The following is a 13,915-nucleotide window of genomic DNA, read 5'->3' as shown; positions in this document are numbered from 1 at the left end:
GTAGAGCAGTGCCTTCATTTGTCACCCAGTTGCCCCCGAACTGGGAAGAACAACAAGTAACTCCTCCAATATTGTACTGCAGCACTAATGCAATAAAGGAGAGAGACTACAGGGAGCAAACCCAAGTTATAGCAGTGGAAAAAAATCATTAAAATACCATGAAGTTCAAATTAAATCCCTCTTTCAATTTCACTTGAAGACAAGTATGAAATTTTGTAAGAAACCTAAAAAGCCATCTCCAGTTCTTCCACAATTTAATTTTAGCAAGTAACCAATAAAGATAAGCAAACATGAATTGCAAGTATAACATCTCAAATGGCAAAACTAATCTCTAAAGCCAAACATTGAAAGCTGTAATTGGAGTCTGCACTCTCCCTGCTGTTACACAGTGGTTACGTTTCTCTGAATCAGTGAATGGATGAGCACTGGCAGAAACACTGCATTCACTACCTCGGAAAACATGGGGCTGAACAGCTCTGTAATTCGACCTACATGTTGCAAAATGGAATCTTGTTGTTCAAAACCGGAGTGATACAAGTATTTATTCTGTGCAGGTGGACTCAAGCAGCCATGTAGAACCCAACTGAAATCAATCCAGTTCAGCACAGCTGCAATACTCTATCCTCCCAGCACAAGTTTCAGACCTGGTAGTCAAGCTATCACTTCAAGTAACTCAGTATCAACAAATTACTTAATAAGTTTATATGTAAGATACTTCTGCAGCCAACTTTTTATTCACACAAAGTCTGGATTTGTATGGGGGCATTTGGTTTGGTTTTGTTTGTTTGGGGTTTTTATTTGGTTGGTTGGTTTGATTGTTCGTTTGGGGGTTGAGTTTCTTTTTGTTTGGTTTGGTTTCTTTCATCATCTACACATCCAATGCAAAGCATTACAAACACAGACAGCAAAAGCCCAGCTCACTCACACTGCCAATCTACTGATGAAGCTGAGATACACTATTTTGAGCCAAGAACTCTACAGAAGCTCAGTTTTGCTTTTTTTTCCTTCTACAGTCTGGTATTTACATTATTTGCTGTCTTCAAGAGTAAGTGTGCAAGTGGGCAACAGCGTCAAGAGCGGTAAGGGCTGTGCTGCAGGCTGGCAGGTATCAGCTATTTGATAAGGCAAAGCAGCGTGTGCAGCCACAGCAATGGACTGTAACAGTCATTTTAATTCCCACACATAGCTGAGAAGTTTACACACAACCCCCACGTTTAAAAGGCATGTTTGTAAAAAGGTACAGAGGTTGTATCTATCTCTTTCCACGTGCTAACAGCTGGCAGGTAAGGACTTTTCTTGATTTTTGCCCTGAAAAGAAAGTGATGGGGCAGGGCTTTGTAACAACTCCAGGGGGTGAGATCCTCACCAAAAAGGACTCTGACAACTTATCCCACTATACAACTTTTACAGCTGTCCCAGACTTAAAAACACACACTAACCAAGCTACCACAAAGCAGAGCCCCATGTCAATGAAATACTTATTTGTTTGATTTGAACCATGGGCTCAAATATATTGGAAGCTCACTGAAAAATCAACTAAAATCAGCACCATAGGGAAAAAGTTATTTTATGTCCTTTCAAATAATTTCAAGGGTAAACTGCTTTGCTTAGTCTCTTGACTAAGGTATCTCAGTATAGGATATCTCAGCGGGCACATGGTAACTCAGCAGATGGTTCAGGATCTGCATGGTCCTGCCATCTTTTCTTTGTGCAAAACCAAAAGCGGTAAGAGCCACGCTAAGTGTGTGAAAGAGGAACATTCCACAGCTGCACAGATACAGCCCTTCACAAATTTATTCAGCACACATTTTCCACCCTCTATTTTACTTTATGCTGGTCTAATTTAGGCTCAGTGTAAGTACACTAGATCACATACATCATATAATAAGACTTTCCTTTCCTCAAGAGGGAAAATTCACCATTATAAAAAAGAATTACCACCACCATCCCACCACCTCCCATTTATTTCTAGGCCAGCTTCATTTTTTAAGCATTACATCTTGTTTGCTTTGACACAGCAGAGAAGAATGGATCTTTTCCTGTGCAGGTAGTTACAAACTACAATCCAGCCATCCCTCAGATATAAATAAGGTGGCTGTACTGACCTCAAACTCTGCAGTGAGTAACGTAGAGTGTGAGGGGTAAGATTAAAATTCCCCAATTTAACTGTGAGGAAAAGCCCCTCATTTTTTTTTTTTTGCATTAGTTTAATATTTTATATTTAGCACTTAAGATTTTTATGTGTACTCTTTAGACAACCCAAATCCTGCCTAGTTAAATGATACAGCCAGAATTCTCCCCCTAACATCTTTTCACTTAAGCAATGGGGCTGCAAAAGGTTTGATCCTTGCTGGAACACTTCCTGACTCATTGTCTCTTGGATGTTTTCTGAGCTGTGCACACAGAAGCTGTGCTGCAGAAGCAGCTGGCATGGACCAAAATTAAATCAGCTACTCATAAACCAGAAGTATATAGCAAAGTTGACAACCTATCTGTAGCAAGCTGTTCCCCTACCCCACCTCCCCAATTTCTCCTTTATATTCACCTCCAGCTGCACAGATGACATTTCCAACAAAGCTGATTCCAATAAATATTTACAAATTCCCATTTGTTCAGCTGAAGGAATTCCAGAACTTTATGAATGTCCTGAGGACACTGCAGTGTAGTTCAGTCTCTATTTGACTTTTGTTAAAATTAGAAATCTTTTCTCAGCTGTTGTGTAACTGGCTTATAAACTAAAGGAAATTAAAGAGATTGTGCTTTTATAACCATGTGCCTTAAAACAATAGACAGGTCACCCATAAGAGCTACCTCAGCCACACACATTAGGGTATCTCTAAACTGTCTACAACCAAAACCATGAACCTGGGTTAACTAATGTCTTACCACCCTCCACCTCCATGGTTTGCAGTGCCCAGGAACCTCTACACCTCTACAGCTGGTCAGTGCACCTCTCCTCCTAGTTAGCATCCCATACTGGCATCTCTGCCCAGGTACTGGGTGCCATGCAGGGTGTCACACTGCACTTCTTCCTGTGCTGCAGGGTGCTGCTGAAGGCCTCACTTGGCCTCTTGCCACCCAGAGGACAGCAAGAAACCTAAGCCATACAACCACATTTCCTTGGATCTAAACGTTCAGATAACGGAGCAAAATAGCTGGTCCTCATTTGACTCCAGATTGGACAAATTTACATCCAAGGGAAGAGAGCTACCAGTTTTGATTTGGATTCAAATTAGAGCTTAGGACCAAAGAGTGAGAATTCAGCATTCCTTATGTAACTAACATGCTATAAACGACTGTCTAGGGAAAATCTTGAAATTAATCCATTGCATCTCTTGAACTCAGTGAGTCACAATTAAATAATTCACTATTAAGTCTTTAAAATCCTCAGGATTTGAGGAAAAGGGACTTTCTTTGTAACATTATCAAACTACTACTCCATATCATAGAATCATAGAATCAGTAAGGTTGGAAAAGACCTCAAAGATCATCAATAGTGAGGACTTCCTACAGGTTGGCATGAAAGATGAGCACCTCTAGTGAAACTTAACTGCCTAGAAATCAGAGTTTACTGTATCTTGGTTTGTTAATTAGCTAGTAGAGTTATGCTCTGTAAAAAGGTAAGATGAGAATCCACAGAACCTCATTTTACACAATGGTCAGAATTGAGTCCTACTGTCATGCTTTAGATTTTATATCCATTTTTCCCCCCCGTTTGCCCAAGGTAATATTCTCCATGCAATTCTTTCCCTGTAGTGCTGGGAATATAAATTAAAACACCAGAAAAAAAATAAATCACCAGCAACCCAAGAGATGCAGATTTTATAGTGAAAATGACCAGTATCAGCTGTAATAGAAACCTCCATACCATAGTAAGTTCAGAAGGTTTACCTCTGGTCTCAGAACTTCTCTATTTGCAACACTGTAGTGTTAGCACTCACAGGACCTAGCAGGTAAAAACATCTAGCTAAATCATTCCTGAAGCATCCAAGTGTACCTTTGTAGCACAGCTAACAGGATTAAAAATAGTTTCTTCCTCCAGTGATGACGTTGGCAATGATCTTGATTCCTGGAAATGATCTTGGAAGTCAAATTCTGAGCACAGACTAATTCTCACTACACAGGAAATTCAAAGTTTCACGCATTAATTCCACCCTCCTCTTCTCAGGCCAGCTAAATTCATACCCAGAACAGTCTGTCAAACAGAATTAACCTATTCTGCTAGGTTAAATCTTTTCATTAAGGACTTCTAAGCCCTATTACATAGACCTCAGACTTACCCTTTCTCCATGCTTACCTTTCTACAGGTACTGTTATCTTGCACAAGTTCCAATGGCCAAAGACTCTGACCTAGGTCCAGCCTCGGAAGCCCAGGAAGCAGAACTGGAGATGCCACACCTGCTCACAAGCAACCTCATAACAAAGTTTTGAAGAGTAAAACTGAAGGTCTGTATTTAAGGCAAGCAGCTATAGGAAGATTTCAAGTTCACGAGTGAAAATAAAGTAGATCCAGGCATATCACAATGTACTGTGTTCCCCAACTCTGAGCACCAAGTGGAGACTTTGCAATTGGGATTTGTAACCTCTCTAAATGAATGCTCTGCCTTCTAACAACATAAGGAACTCATATTCAACCTCTCCCATCTTGCAGGGACATCTGAGATCTCTTTCCTCTTTTCGTCCTTTCATAGGTCTTGTGCAAACTAAATTATCTCAGAAGCATTTGCTCCTCCGGATGGGTTCAAGCGTCATAGGCAAAAAAGGGAGATGAGTGGGGCGTAAGTTCACTGCGGCTGAGATAGATGGTCCCAGTCCTCCATTTCCTTCCTCCAATGCACCTCATCACATAAACCTGCCTACCCTGTGCTCTTTCTACCTTTCCACAAGGAAAGTACACAGAACGTGCTAGGGCTGGTGGTGGGAAAGCAACAAGTGTACATGACCCAAGCAGTAGTGAGTGGGGATGCAGAGTGCAGCATTAATTCAGCCCATCTTATCAAAACACACACTCCAAATTAAAATGCTGTGCATGGAGATGCATATTACAAGCAAACTGTTACTGAAAATGAGGACCATACTGTTCACTATCTGACCTGCTACCTGCACTGAGCCAATTCAACTCACCAAGCCATCAGAAAGTCAACCAAGTGAAAACAAGCACACAAAAAAAGTGTTTCCCATTAATGAATTAAACTGGCTGCTCACAGGGCACAAAAGACACAGAAAAGACAGAAAAACAAGAGACCAGGAGGCACAGGGAAGGGAAGAACAGGACCTGGATGCCACAGCTGCAACAGGCTCGTGACACTGGCCCAGCCTTAACACAACCTCACACTATGGCATGACATGAGCTCCATGTCCTTCACCTGACACTTCTGCAAACCACTTCAGGTATTGAAAAGCCACTCAGGCCCAGTATCTGAGCAGCAGTAGTGCCAAGTGGGAGTTTTTGCTGCTCAATAGAAGACTATGAAAGCAACTATATGGTGAGCAACCTATGCCTCATTAATGAGTTCCTGAGAAACACAGAGGTCACCACTGAAAGCAGAACAGCAGTAGTTACAGTTCAACACCACAGGCAGAATGGGCATCAACCACCAGAAGAGCTGGTGAGGCCAAGAAACTGCCCCTTAGCACAACATACACAAACAATGCTCTTTTCCAGGTCAAAAAGAAAACCATTTCTGGATATCAGCAAACTGTCAATTTTATTGTTGTGATGTCACTTGGAAAAATCTCTGCATGAAATACAAAACCAAAGGCAAGTAAGACTAAAACGTTCATGTGAAACTACCATTTCCTCTTTAAATAATGACAAAGAGAAAACTTTCCAGCTTAATGATGATTACAGAGTAAAACATCCCCACACAAGGCTAGCCATCAGAAGTGGCAATGGGAGCAGGCTTACACATGAAAACTGACTGTGCTGACAGAAGCAGGTGGAAGGAAAAATAGTATGCAATTACTTAAGACTTCTGCATCCTACATGGGAAAAATACAGGTGGACAAAATTAAATTAGCATTTTAGTGACGATTTTTACAAGAGTGGCTTACAGACCAAGGGACAGCAGCTATAGCAGCAGCATAAACCAACAGTACACTGACAGTCTTGCAACAGCTCAAACAGCAGTGAGAAACTGTCCAACGCTACTATGAGCTGTTTTAATAAAGTAAGTTTATAACCTCAACAGCCTTACTCAAAAAGTAAACTCTAAAGTCAGGATTTTACTACTAATAATCAAGTTTATCATCTGATAATTCTCTTGATGCTGAACAGTTGACTAAGAGAGAGAACTGTAAAATTCTCATCTAGGTTATTCCACTGCTGCTGTATTCATTCAGCCATAGAGAACTCACTTCTCTTGTTGGACCTTGGTAACTGCCCTGGAATCTAGATTTTTCAACAAAGAAAATGCATAGAATATAGACCAATCTTTACTAAAAAGGCAGAAATTCAAATATCCTTCAAAACTACCTTTACCTTAATGCCAATATATGTGTCCTCATGTCAGTATTTGGTGTGGATCCACAAGTTAAGAAACGCCTCACCCCAAATTCCTCCAGGGGCTGTATGACAGTACAGCAAGCCAGCAATCTAAAACTAGGCACAACGTTCAGACTTTAATCCCTCTGCAGAGACACAATAATGCTTCTATTTTTTATTTATTAGAAGTATTAATTCTACCAAAGGACTGTAAATGTTTGTGAAGGGAAAACCCAAAACTGAACTGTCTAAATTGATCAATGAAGCTCCGAACCAATTTGCCATTTTGGGCTGATTTTGCTTTTCTCATGACAGGATTCTAGTTCACGTTACACAAACTCCTTCAAGAAACCCTCCTCTTACATTCAGGGGCAGCACTACCCCTTCCCTCTTCCCTCCCAGTATGCCAAGAACACATCTCAAACACTGGTTCATCCCCAAGAGCCCCCTAAATATAAAACCCATTTCCCATTTTGGTGCTCCCTAACTTAAGATGTCTCAGGCATTACTCACGTCATAGGGGAGGCCTGCTAAAACTTTCCACACTTGCACCCATCTGCCCCAGAAATTTATTACATAAAAGCAGTACAAATTTGAAAGCTAGCCTAATGGGGGGGGGGGGGGGAAGGGGGTTAATCCTAAATCCCTAACTGAAAAAGCAGTAGTTTTATGTGCAGAAATACAGAAGGAATACAATAATCCAGCACTGTTCACCCGTGCTTAGGCAGAGCTGCTCTATTAGGAGAAAAGAAGTTTTGTAAGTGCAGGAAGCAGGAGCACATCTGGTGTCACTGGGACAGATGAACTCACATTAGCAATAGGTGCAATTCTAAATATATGCTATGGAAAACATTATTTGTTAGCCTTGCTCACAAGTGGTGGCTTATTTTTACACTTCAAAAACCTCAAAGGGGGAGGTGGGGGCAGAACACACATAATGTGCCTTGCACCCTAATAGCCTGACACTGACTTTCAGAAACTCTTCCTCATATAGTATTACCAAAGATATATGCAGCTGGTGTGCAGAGAAGCCAAAGGATGTGACACAACTTAAAAAAGGCAGTTCAGATATAAACACTTCTGTAACACTGCTAAGGAAAAGTTTTAATTGCTGCTGGAAGGTGAGTCTGTGCAACTGAGTAGCTTTTCTCAACTGAGAGAGCCTGCATGCTCAGAGTGTGAGTCTAAGTCTTACAAAGATCCTCACATTGGGTCCAGATTGGTTTGGGGGGCGGGGGGGAACCACAAACAATAACCAAACAGATGAACTTCCAGCTCCATACCTAGAAGGCCCCATATAAATATCTGGACATCCTACAGAGATGCTTGGTTGGTTTCATGAAAACATATCTGCATGACAGTCTCTCCAGCACACCTGTGAATAAACCATGTATGTTCCAGTTCTAATGTTATCCCACACCAAGACAGCCCTCACCATCTCCTACCTCAGGCTGCAGGGGGCGTTACTCAGCAGCACTGCAACTCTTGTACTGAGCTTGTCTGCTTTGGATAGACATAAGCACTGAAGCATAAATATTTACCTCTGATACCATCCTTAGTCCCTCTTTACCTAAATGAATTAGATTTATCACTCTTCCATTTATAAACAGCTACAAGATGAAAATAATAGTTTTAAAGAAGTTACTCCTATCCCAAATTATCTTCTTCCTATTGCAGAATTTAGATTCTCCCTGTCCCAAACTTGTTACCTACATTTTGCTCTAGAAAACCTATCTATACTTTATGCCAGGTGTGAATACACAACATGAAAAAAAAAATACAACAAAAAAAACCCTTAGTTTCTAATAGTTTAGCTACCAAAACCTGTACATCTGAGACAGCTTATGTTACAGGGGAAATAAAGTAAAATACAAATAATAAACTCTGTGTATTTCTAAACCAGATTCTTTATAATGTAATACAAACAGATATAAGGTGCCTTCTTTTCTCATTATCAATGCATCTATTCAGTACTCACACTAGGAAGTCTTTACAGTACACATGCATTCTCTGTGTTTTCAGCATCCCAGCTCACCTCTCAGTTCTCATTAGCAAAGGGAATTCTCCACTTAACTCTCACATTTTGCAATAATTTATGTAATCTTATAACAAAGTCTCCCATCAGGAAGAAAAGAAAACAAACAGAACATTTGTTTGGTTTTAATTAAATATGCATGGTTTTCAAAAGACCTTTTAAGATCCTACTTCTGAAAATGTTCCCTCTTAGGCTATATACAACAGAAGATTTTCCCCAGCACATTTACAAAATGCTAACAACATGAAACCTGTAGACACACAAGTGTCATAGCAGGCCACCAGCCGGCACTCTGGGCATGTATTTAAGTGCAGCTTTTGCATTTAGAAACAATTTGCAGTAAGCCCTTTTATGTTTTTATTACAATCTCCCCATACCTTCAAGTATAAATTACTGAACCCCCCTCATTTCTCATACCTCTGCCCCAACAGAAAGGTTGCATGAGAGGAGATCACCATGAAAGGGTTTAAAGCCACATCAACACCTAACACACAGAAGAGATCAAGAGAAGCGAAAGCCTAACATTAAGGTAAACAGCCTACTGATTCCAAGATATTAGAAATAGGTAGCAATATGTTTTTTCCCTACCACTTTAAAGATCCACAAGAGGACATAAATTCAATAAAATAATGTAAAGTCTGTCATCTTGGAATAAAAATCAATTTTAGCAAACAGCAGTGTACTGTAAGTTGCAATTACTGTGCCTATACTGAACAAAGGAGTCACAGAGCTTCAGGCTTGCTGTCCTTTTATTGTTCCCCATGCCTGCCATGGCTATGGCTTGGTACTGATACATCATATATATAAATATTCACATACACATGATGCATCTGTGCAGAGGCCCCTTTTTTAAAAAATCAACAAAATATTGGGGGTCACAAATATTCCTTGCCATTAAAATGGAGAAAGAGGAAGCAAAGATTCACTTGCAAAGCTTATCATGGTAGGTACCACACTTCAATTGTTCTTAAGTTAGATATCGTGGCAGGAAAGAAAACCTATCCACTGGATTCAAAGGGTGTCTTTATTCTGGAGAGTCAAACGAGTCAGAACAGGAACAAAGCTATGACTAAACTGAAAGACTTAAGCACCATAGTATGTCTGAAATACACAGTACTTCCAAACAGACTATGAATTCCTCTAGAGAGCTGTCTCATCCATGGGGCAAGAAAACACCACCTTAATTTTCTGTTCAGATTTTATTTGAAATCTAATTCAAATTGTCAAGCTACAAAAAAGGGGGAACATTTTGAGTTATTTCTGCTATGTCACAACATTCTAAAACAAAATAGCACTACTGCCAGCAGATCAGTTACACACATTTCTGATGAAACCTCTAAACACAAAAATGTTTCTTTGGGGAAATAGTCACAATGAAGGTATTTTGTACAATATAAAACAATGACAGGTCTACAGATGCTGATACTCATGAGTATACACGTGCATTCACAAAAAAGAAACAAACCAAACAGCCCAACCAAACAAACAGAAAGAACAATTTAAAAAAATCAGGAATGCTTTTTTGTTTTTTTAAACAGACTGTTCAGGCACAAAAACAAAACCGCATTTCCAGTAAGTGACAGCATCATAAAAAATATTAACATTGTCAGTGTTTGCTTTTCTTTGACTTCTTGTGAGATCTGTGAGGTGAACGGGACTGAGACCTGGACTTTTTCCCTGACTTTTTAGGGGATCTGGATCGTGATCTTCTTGATCTTTTGGGTGTCCTGGAGCCAGACGGTGACCTTCAAAAGATAAAATGATGTCAAATACGAATTGATAACATACTTTTTCTGTACTTATGTGACATCCATTTACTGAACTAAAAAAGGGAAAAAAATATTTCTCCCTAGTAAGGGGAAGTGACAGAACAGCATCTTGCTTTTCAGAAAAAGACAATTTTGCAGTGTAAGGTTTTTAATGTATTTTGGCCTTTAGTGCTCAATCAGAATCCACAAGAAAACCAACAGCAGCTCATGTCCTTCCTAAACCAGCACAAGGAAATCACAACATTCCACATATGCCTCAACCACCCCAGCCCTTGTATTAATAGCAGTCTATAGCCACATAGAAAAGAACACAAATGAAAATTCATGTTGGATTCTGTTAGGCTGAAATTTTTGTTTCTAATCAAACATGTTAAACCTCACAGAAAAAGAACACACACCAAATAAACTTTGTCAGCTAACCTACACATTAACCTGGTATCATCTAAACTATCACATTAACTCTAAAAAAAAAAACCAACCAAACCAACCTCAAATACTTTTTTACTTCTATTTGAAGTCATAACTTACAGAACAAGAATTTGATTGTCTGAAGCATCTTGTATCACTAAAGATATTCTACACCTCTAAAAAATGGAAGCTGAAAAGTTTTGAGCTAAAAAAGCATCGATATGGTAATAAAATCTCACCCCAAGTTTGACATTTACCAGAAACACCTATTTGTGTCAGTCTGGAAATTATGAAATAGTGACTTCAGAAGCAAAACCCCACAAGCTGTATCTAATGTTTTTTGATTTGCTTTTTCATTACAAAAACAAACCATAGGAGAGGAGTCCCATGTAAGCACTATAATTCTAAGTTCTAGGGGCTACAGAAGATTTGTCCTTTGGAAATAAAAAGCTAGTAAAGCAGCAAGGTGCTTTGGTTTAAAGCAGCATTTCTCAATATTGTCAGTAAACAGGTCAGCAAGAACACAGAAGTGAAGAATCTTGAGCTTTCAAGGCAGGCAGCTGTATACGTTTCAAACACCACACACCCAAAGCTACTACCCCGGAAGATGCAATACAGTCCATGATGATATAAAACACTCGTGTATCAAATGTGCTTTGCTAGAAATCACACAAAAAAATCCCCAACAAAACCACACCAATGTGCCAGCAGGTCAAGGGAGGTGATCCTCCCCCCTCTACTCAGCTCTGGTGAGACCCCACCTGGAGTACTGTGTCCAGTTCTGGAGCCCCTATTACAAGAGGGATATGGAGGTGCTGGAACGTGTCCAGAGAAGGGCCACAAGGATGATCAGAGGGCTGGAGCATCTCTCCTATGAGGACAGACTGAAGGAGTTGGGGCTGTTCAGTCTGCAGCAGAGAAGGCTCCGAGGTGACCTCATTGTGGCCTTCCAGTATCTGAAGGGGGCCTACAGGAAGGCTGGGGAGGGACTGCTCAGGATCTCAGGTAGTGATAGGACTAAGGGGAATGGAATGAAGCTGGAGGTGGGGAGATTCAAGCTGGATGTGAGGAGGAGGTTCTTTACCATGAGAGTGGTGAGGCACTGGAATGGGTTGTCCAGGGAGGTGATTGAGGCCCCGTCCCTGGAGGTGTTTAATCCCAGGCTGGATGAGGCTCTGGCCAGGCTGATCTAGCGTGGGGTGTCCCTGCCCATGGCAGGGGGGTTGGAACTAGATGATCCTTGTGGTCCCTTCCAACCCTGACTGATACTATGATACTATGAACTTTCCTATAACCTGGAACAGAGGAAATATCAGCCTACCTTTTGGCTTTCTTGCTGGCATCCCTGGGAGAATCTTTATGTGATGACCGAGAACGAGAACTCTCTTTGTGGGAGCGTTCGGAGCGTTCAGAGCGTTCCGACTTCGGTGACGGAGATTTCGCTCGTCTGCTGCCACTGCTGCGAGAGGGGCTGGGGGAAGCACTGTGTCGTCTTTTCCTTTGGAAAGAAAGCAAGTGCAGTTACACACCCATGCAGAGACACACAGAGAAGGGAAAATGTGTATTAAGAAAATGGATTGCTTTCTGTAGGTGTTTTCTTTTGTCAGTCTAACATTAGAGCCTTTTAAGTCATTAAAAAATAGTGTGGTAGGATTTTTTTAATAAAGTTCAGTATGTACACCAGATTTTCTCTAGGTGAGGAAAAAAAATATATTAAGGCCTGTGACTCATCTTTGTTGCACTGTAAAAATATTCTATCCTAGTATCCTGAGAAGCCAGGCATTTTACCACATCTACACTTAATGCCATGCAAGAGTTTGGCTATACAATATTAGAAGATCATCAATCAGCTACGCTAAAACTGGCCAGTTTGAAGAACTTGCACTGTAAGATGATTAACATTTGAGTCACCACAAATAATTTCTGGTATGACTTAAGTATGATTTTCTGACTAATACACTACAGTGAATTTACTGCTAAAAACCATTTAATTACTCCCTGTTTCCAACTGGTCGTTACTTTCCCGTGTTTTCTCAGGGCCTAAATGAGCCAAAAGGGGATCAGAAAGGGCAAGATTAAAATGACAATTCTTCTACAATTTTGAAGCATGTTTTAACATCCAAAACTCGTATTTTTTTGTGGTTGTTTTTAGGTGGGGTTTTTCTGTTTGGCTGGTTTTGTGGTTCTCTTTTAAAATACGATGTGTGACACAACGTCATTTCAAGGCTGCGATTCTACACAAAGAAACTAACTGTGAAGTTTCTCCTCCCATCCACTTGACTCCAAGGAAAGTGTGGCAGTTTGGGCTGGGTGCCTCTTGCTGCTGCCACATAAGATACACCTCTGCTGTCCCGGGTATCCAGCCCAGTGGGTGGACACAGGAAATACTTATTTCATTCCCATAATGTCCTGCTCCCTATAAATCATCTGCAAGGTCTCACACTTCCTCTTTCTTCCCTCATCTGCTCCCGTGGGAGATGCTCTATCCAGTAATGAAAGGGGAGTTATCACAAAGCCTCTTAGGTCTGGCTAGGCCTAAGGCCAAGAGGAGAAGGGGAAGGGCAATCTCAGATCTGGACAGCTGAGATTAGCCTAACAGTGGAGGGGGAGAAGAAAGAGTCCTGGGGGTTTTGGGTGTACCCTCAGGTAGAGAGAAAGGGAATGCTGCAATGCTTCTGGGCGTGCTGTGAGGGACTCTGTATGCTTTGGGATCTTTTTAGTCACTGTGCTTGTAGCTTTCTGTAAAACACTCACTGCTTTTCCATTTAAACTTTCCATCACTTCTGCAACCTGTTTGTGTGAGTCTCTCAATTTTTCTGCCCCAGTGGGAGGCAAGGGAGGATCTGCCTTCAAACTCCCACAGAAAGACATACCTCTCTTTTCTTGTTGGTGTACATTCCTCCTTTTCCTTCTTATCTTTGGACCTGGTGTCAGATTTTTCCTTGTCCTTCTTGTCTCTGTCCCGCTCTCTTTCCAACTCTTTTTCTTTCTCCTAAATCATTAGAAGCATTAGAAGTGTGACTAACTATTAAGTAAAGCCAATCAAGCTAATCACAAGCAGCTAAAAAGCAGTGAGCACTGAAGAAATACAGCATAGAAACTGGGAAAGGAACCAATGGTCACACCTTGCTTGCTTTTCAGATCTTTAGTACTGCTTTGTGCACAGCAAAAATCCTTATTGCAACACAAACACTGGCAAAACCATAGAAGATGTCACCC

At 40.8% G+C, this 13,915-nt stretch overlaps 1 protein-coding gene across 2 annotated transcripts in view; it reads right to left on the bottom strand.

The window, feature by feature from the left end:
• Positions 1-5,681: 5,681 nt before the first annotated feature.
• U2SURP (U2 snRNP associated SURP domain containing) overlaps positions 5,682-13,915 on the bottom strand; it is a 51,942-nt gene continuing 43,708 nt past the window's right edge. For both annotated transcript variants that reach the window (XM_068145554.1, XM_068145555.1), the window contains 3 exons: positions 13,570-13,688; positions 12,018-12,194; positions 5,682-10,264 (listed from right to left, as the gene is read on the bottom strand). In XM_068145554.1, the coding sequence (XP_068001655.1) occupies positions 10,126-10,264; positions 12,018-12,194; positions 13,570-13,688 (435 nt within the window). In that variant the 3' untranslated portion in view covers positions 5,682-10,125. The remainder of the gene's footprint in view (positions 10,265-12,017; positions 12,195-13,569; positions 13,689-13,915) is intronic.

Source organism: Melanerpes formicivorus, unplaced genomic scaffold, assembly GCF_026170545.1.
Source record: "Melanerpes formicivorus ecotype bairdi unplaced genomic scaffold, bMelFor1.0.p_v2 SCAF_12, whole genome shotgun sequence".
NCBI classification, from domain to species: Eukaryota; Metazoa; Chordata; class Aves; order Piciformes; family Picidae; genus Melanerpes; species Melanerpes formicivorus.
Note: the sequence above shows the minus strand (reverse complement) of the source record. Positions and strands in the feature narration are given on the sequence as shown.